This window comes from Macroventuria anomochaeta, assembly GCF_010093625.1.
Source record: "Macroventuria anomochaeta strain CBS 525.71 unplaced genomic scaffold BU25scaffold_41, whole genome shotgun sequence".
In the NCBI taxonomy this organism is placed as follows: domain Eukaryota; kingdom Fungi; phylum Ascomycota; class Dothideomycetes; order Pleosporales; family Didymellaceae; genus Macroventuria; species Macroventuria anomochaeta.
The window spans coordinates 129695-135979 of NW_022985402.1; the positions used below are offsets into that span (position 1 = coordinate 129695).

Consider the following 6285-nt stretch of genomic DNA (forward strand, 5'->3'; position numbering starts at 1 on the left):
TGTGTGGCTCTACAGCCTCATTTTTGGTGGACCTATTTTGGTGGTTCGGCGCATTACGCGAATCCGCGCATTACGCGCACGGACACGGTAGTCTGTTCGCATCAGCACGGACTTTTTCCTCAACGCTGAACTCGTGATCAATCATCCCAACTTCAACCTCTTACTGCACAACCAACATGACCTCATTTGGAGCTCAGATTTCAGCAAATCGTGTCACAGGAGGTGAATTATCAGTGCGTCAAAGAGATTCTATTATCTCTAAGCATGAAGCTGGCTGCAGTACCAAGGAGCTGGCAGAGGAGTTTGGCTGTTCACGTCGTGCAATCCAGAAGACTATCCAACGTTGGAACACAACTGGCAGCAACCTATCTAAACCCAGGACTGGTCAACCACCTAAGCTATCCTGTCGAGAGAGAAGATATCTATTCAGGCTTGCTCGCCAATGTCCAAAAATTGAATACTCAGCAATGCTACATGACCTTGGACTCTCAGTTTCAGCTGCTACCATTTGATCAGCACTCAACAAATATGGCCTTAAGAACTTCAGGGCCCGACGGCGACCAAAGATCAATGCTGCTACAGCTGCTCAGCGTCTCAGATATGCCCGTGAGGGTCGAAACTTCAACTGGAAACGGTGCCTTGTCAGGTTCAGTGATGAATGTTCAGTCCAACGTGGCTCTGGAAGGGATACTGAGTGGTCCTTTGGCTATCCTGATGAGAAATTCGACCATAACAAAGTCACAGAGGTGACTACTGATCATGGGAGCCAACAGATGGTATGGGCATCAATATGGATCACACCTGGTGGTAGAGTTGGTCGGTCACCTCTAGTGATCATGGAGAAGGACTACACTTCAAAGGGTCAGGGGTATACAAGCCAGTCCTATATCAAAGTACTTGACCAAGGCCTTCTCCCTTACTACCAGCCAGGAGATCGATTTCTACAAGACAATGCTCGAATCCATACATCAAAGGCAACCTCAGAGTATCTAGAGAGCCATGGGATATGGACTGTCAAACACCCAGCATACTCACCCAACCTCAACCCTATTGAGCACATGTGGTGGGCCTTGAAAAGGATTGTTCATCTTACCCACCCTGAGCTAGATCATATTGGTAATTCTCAGGAGGACTGGGACAAGTTTTGTGAGGCATTGAAAGAGGGGTGGCTTGCTATACCTGACACGCTTGTGCGCAATCTTATTCATAGCATGCCACACCGCCTTCAGGCAGTGGAACAAGCGCATGGCTACCAGACAAAATATTAGCTTTTTGCAAATAAAACTAGCTACAAATTATTATATTTGGTCTACTATTGATGGTGCAAGAGGTGGTTGAAGTAAGGGTGTGAATGTTGGTGGGGTGGCTTGTGCTCGTTCGGCGAACAAATTACTTTCCTAGTACTGTACTTTCCTAGTACTGTAGCTAGGAGGAGACGACTATATACCTGACCTGTAACACACTAATCCAGGGTAGTGGTCAGGGGTATAGTCAGACACTGTACGGACCAACCGATACCGCAACATAATACGATATTGGAATTGCAGGGCAAAAACAGGGCAACAAGGCAACAAGGCAACAACATAAGAAGCTGGAGAAAGCGATTGACCCGCTTTCTCCAAGATCCAGAAGTTCTTGAACGCGTCCGATCGCTCGTAGCCGCGTTCACAGCCTCCAGTCACCTGCTCTGCGCCCAATGCCCCACCAGGAAGAGACCCGCTGTCTTCGAAGAATACATCAAGACCGCATACGGCAAAACCGAGACTCCTGAGAGCTATCACGCTGAGACAATCATCTTTTATATCTGCTTCTACATCATGAGTGTCCTACACTTGGAATTCATTGAGCATGTTAGTGTTGCAAGTCTGAAGGAGCTCGTGGAGGGTATCAAATATTGGGTCACGGCATATGACTTGAGTCCTGGTTTCTTGAGCAAAATCATGCTGTTCGATGCCCATCCGGATGCTGTCAAGGCCCTTCGAACGAACAAGACAGAGAAGGAAAATGGAGACGTGGACCAAAGACACGGCTCAGCAAGAGCAAAAAGTCCTCAAAATGAAGACAAAGACGCGATAGTTCATCTTGAAAGGGCCACAAATCAGGTAGACAGCACCAATATGTCGTTCTAGATTAACGCAAGATCTTGAAGAATCACAGGAAATCTCCAATTCACACAGAACGCGGGCAAGTCAGATACTTACTGGGGCCATGATCGATCGACAGTCTATTTCAAGAATGAAGCGAAGTGTGCTACATTTCAGACAAGTATGCTAGCAGGCTTCGACAACTTCCTAGAAAAGCTTGAACTCCACAAGCCTAACCTTCTGTCCGTCCTTCGGAGTGAACACAATCCTAACCTTGCTGCTATTCGCCTCAGACCATGATGCCTCAGTAATACCATTAGCCACAGACTCAGCATACTTGGACTCCGACACATCAACCCACGTATCACCAATAGCAGCCTGAACTCGGTAGCTGGTAGGAACATCAAAGCCCTGCTCAGCATTTGCGAAGAAAGCGATCTCAGCGCTGCTTACAGCGGTAGACGAGCCAAAATCGACCTGGAACCAGACCTCGGTGCCGTTGCCCTCAGGTGTGCTCCAGCCGTTGGCAACATCGGTCTCGGGAAAGAACCAGGTACGTCCATCAATGGCGCCGTAGAGGAACACTGCGTCGACGCCAGAGACGGAAGCGCTTCCTGCGGGGAACACGGTGTCGGTACTGAGCTTGATGGACTTAGCGATCTTGTGGGTGATGGCGGGAGGTGCAGTGCGGCTTAGCTGAACGCTCAGGCGGGAAAGTGTAGGTGCAGAAGCGACCACCTTGCCGTCGACTTCGATCTTGAGGCCAGCTGAGCCGTAGCGCGAGCCGTCGGCGTCCCACTGTACGGCGATCTCGTGGCCGTGGTAGATGATGGAGTCAGCGCGAAAGTACGAGATGGCGGATGCTTCAGCAGCAGGGTTGACCTCAAGGACATCATCGGCGCTGGGGCGGATACCAACGAAGCCGGAGAGAACGGAGTCGACGAATCCGGAGTGGAAGTAGTGAGGCGAGCGCTTCAGACCAACAATCGGGAAGCCGGTGTCGGGGTAGTAGTCCTCCTCAAGATCAAGGATATTGCCACGTTCAGGATTGTAGTGCAGCTTAGCATACTGCTGCAGAATTTTGGTGTAGTCGCCCTTGCTGATGACGCCGGTAGCAGTTCCGTTGGGATAATGGTCAAGGAAGTTGGCAAGGCCAGTAAGCACCTGAGTAGTCTGGAAAGGCCAAACGGGACCGTTCCACTGGCACTCAGACTGTCGGCCATTTTCCTCTACGTAGCGATATTGGCGCATGTAGTACTCGTACGTCGGTCCGACAGTACGCAGACCGTGGGGACCTGCGAACTCGTTGGTATCGAGAGCGTGTTTCCAGGTTTCGGCGAACTCAGGGGTGTCATCTGGCAGGTCGTGAGCCCAGGGAACGAACCCAACGAGTTCACGGCCACGGATGAAGTCCCAGTACTTGACGAACGAGTTGTCGACCTGGTAGCGATCGATGAAATGCTCGAAAGTTGAATTCCAGAGGTCGTTCTGCACACGGCTCTTGATGTCTGCAGCCCTCTGGTTGTAGGTGGTTACAGTGTCGCCAGAACCACCCTTCAGCTGAGCCAGCTTGGCAATAGAGATTGCGTTGTCATACTGATACGCATTGATACTAGGTCGGAAAGAGTTGCCTCCAGTAAATCCGTCCTGTCCGCCGGTGGCGTCGATACTCGAGATGGTGTACTCAGTGGCATCGCGAAGCGGTTCCACATAGTAGAGACCCTTGGACGTGTCAAATGCATCCTGCCAAGCTTCGTACACAGACATCATGGCATTGAGGCGTGCTGTAGCATCTGCGGCGACACCGTCTACCAGGTAGCCCTTGTAGACAGAGGCTGCCATACTCTCAGAGAATTGGCGAGTGTTGCTGTTCGAGCTGAACATGAAAGTGGCGTAATCCTCCTTGAAGCGTCGGTCACGGCACCAGCGGCCTTCAAGTAGATGGAATACCGTGGCATCGTTTAATGACGCCCAAGGCTTAGTTTGCCAGCCTACATCGTCGAGGAACTCAGTTGAGATGAATCCATTGGCGCCGAGATCGCGCTGGTGAGCGCGAAAAATGTTCCAGCGGTAGTAGTAGACGTCGGTGATGTCCTTGTCGCTAGTCTCGAAGAATGGGATGCGGTTGCGGTACCAGGGCGCATCATTGCCGAAATACTGCTTTGCTAGAGCATCGCCATCGAGAGCAGCCTGGACTTGAGAGACAAGAGGCAGTAAGGCAAGAGCTGAGATGCTGTTTCGCCTCATCTTGACAGAAGAGTTGTGGCTATGAATGAAGGAAAGGTATGGGTTGGTGGTGGCCTAACATGGGTTCCGTCCTCCTTTTATCCTTCATCGCTCGCCATCGTCATGGTTGATGACCTGGATGCCCTTGACATGCAAACGGCAATGATGCGCGTTGAGATGTACCGAGGACGATGCTGTAACCCTGGAATGGCAGCTCGTACCGTATTCGTGAAGTGTAAAACCTCCGTCGGCGTGTTGTCCGAGCGAGGGTTGATATTAGCCTTGCAGAAATCGAGCAAATGCCCCGCAAAGTTTCGGGTATTCCCCGTGGGGCAGTTTCTCCCTTGGCGGCAATGGCTGCGTATGCTGCCCTGTGTGTGCGCGCACCTGCGCATCAACATGTCAACACCATACTTTCCGATAGATATTAATCCACCACAACGCTCAAAATATGCCTGTTTTGCGCCGCGAAAAGTTCAATTACCATGGAAACAAGGTCAAGAAGTATCCCAAGACCAATCGCACTGAGTTGAGTCATGTTGCCCGCGCGTTTGCAATGGGGTCGCTCATCACGCTCCGAGGCAACATTACATCCCAACATCAACTTGCAACCAAAATGGGCCGCGCGCAGTCCAGCTTATCGGAGCTACTTTCTCGTACAGAGAAGAAGGCGGCAGAGAAGACTGTGGCACTATGGGACGAAATTCTCTACAAAAACGACCTGGGGAGGGGGAGGAGCAAGCTGTTGACAAAGGATCAGAAGGAGCGCATTGTCAGTCTTGTCATCTCAACGCACGACAACAGAGAGAAAGAGAGCTGGCAGGCAATTGCTGATGGCGATTTTGATGAAATTGTACCCAGGATGAGTGTAACCACTTTTGAAAACATCATGTACGAGTATGGTTATGCTTGCCATTGTCCTAGCTGGAAGCCGCACCTCACACCTGAACAAGAGAAGGAGCAATATGTCTGGGCCCTTGAGCATAACCCTGACAAGGATGAAGAGTATGACAATAAAGGCTTCAACTTCTATGGAATCGCATACACTGATGAGATGCCAGCTCAAATTGGCAAGGAGCGAGGCATGTGTAGGACTTGGTGCAAAGGAGATGAGCGCTGGGATGACAACGTCAAACACAATCGCAATTGTAAGGACTGCTGCCTCCAGTTCTATGGCGCCTTCCGCTACAATTATAAAGGCCCTTGTTGTAACGACACAGGCCAGTAGGGAAGATGTCTGAAGTTAGTGTGAGTCCACTACAAGGCATATGGGAGTGCTGGGACGTTGAGAACACTAGGATTGAATTCCCTACACACATAGGTCTTGTACGAAAGGATACAGAAAAACTGCTCTATCTAACGACTGTGTTGGACTAATTAAATATACAGTTCGGAGGGGAATCGGAACTACCCATGTCTAGGTGACACGGAGGTAGTTAGCGACAGGAAGGAGAGCGGTGTGCTGAGTCCTGCAGGGACCACACGTTATTGGAGCGCTTTTGGTCGAAGGCGTTACACTTGTCATGTTTATCATGAAGAGACTGAGGCTGAAAAAGCAGCTGCGGAGGTTCACATCAAGGAGCTCAATGAAGATCAGAAGACCCATGACAACAAAGCCCAGATCTACGCCCGTCAAGCCCTTGCCTCTATTGGCAAATCAGACGTTAACAATCGCTATAACACGCGCAAGAAGCAGTATGTACCCAGCTCTATGGACTATAAGTGTGGCAATTGAACACATGGCGGTGTTGATGGCTACCGACACCGCAAAGGTGCTCTGAAGAAGGTTGTCCCATGGATACAATTGCTCAACAAGAAAGGAATTTGTACTGTACTTTTGCAGGATGGAGCCCCAGCTCATAAGAGCCGTCTATCACGTGATTATCTGATGATATAGCACATTAACCGACTGTGGTGGCCTAGTCATTTGCCAGAGATCAATGCATCAGAGCACGCTTGGCCATGGATGCGTTGC

The 6285-nt window shown here is 50.3% G+C and overlaps 2 protein-coding genes across 2 annotated transcripts; one reads left to right on the forward strand and one right to left on the reverse strand.

Annotated features, from left to right (window-relative positions):
• Window positions 1–2110: 2110 nt before the first annotated feature.
• Window positions 2111–4550, reverse strand: BU25DRAFT_479801 (uncharacterized protein). Its single transcript, XM_033711038.1, has one exon. It carries the CDS (start codon window positions 4329–4331, stop codon window positions 2292–2294), a length of 2040 nt encoding a protein of 679 aa, XP_033557055.1. The 5' UTR covers window positions 4332–4550; the 3' UTR covers window positions 2111–2291.
• Window positions 4551–4733: 183 nt separating this feature from the next.
• On the forward strand, window positions 4734–5538 carry BU25DRAFT_494728 (uncharacterized protein; the record flags this gene model as incomplete). Its single annotated transcript, XM_033711797.1, has 1 exon — window positions 4734–5538. The coding sequence occupies exon 1, from the start codon at window positions 4762–4764 to the stop codon at window positions 5536–5538; it is 777 nt and encodes a 258-aa protein (XP_033557056.1). The 5' UTR covers window positions 4734–4761.
• Window positions 5539–6285: the final 747 nt, after the last annotated feature.

Excerpts from the sequence above, each read along its gene's own strand:
- BU25DRAFT_479801 (XM_033711038.1), bottom strand. The coding sequence starts at position 4,331 with ATGAGGCGAAACAGCATCTCAGCTCTTGCCTTACTGCCTCTTGTCTCT.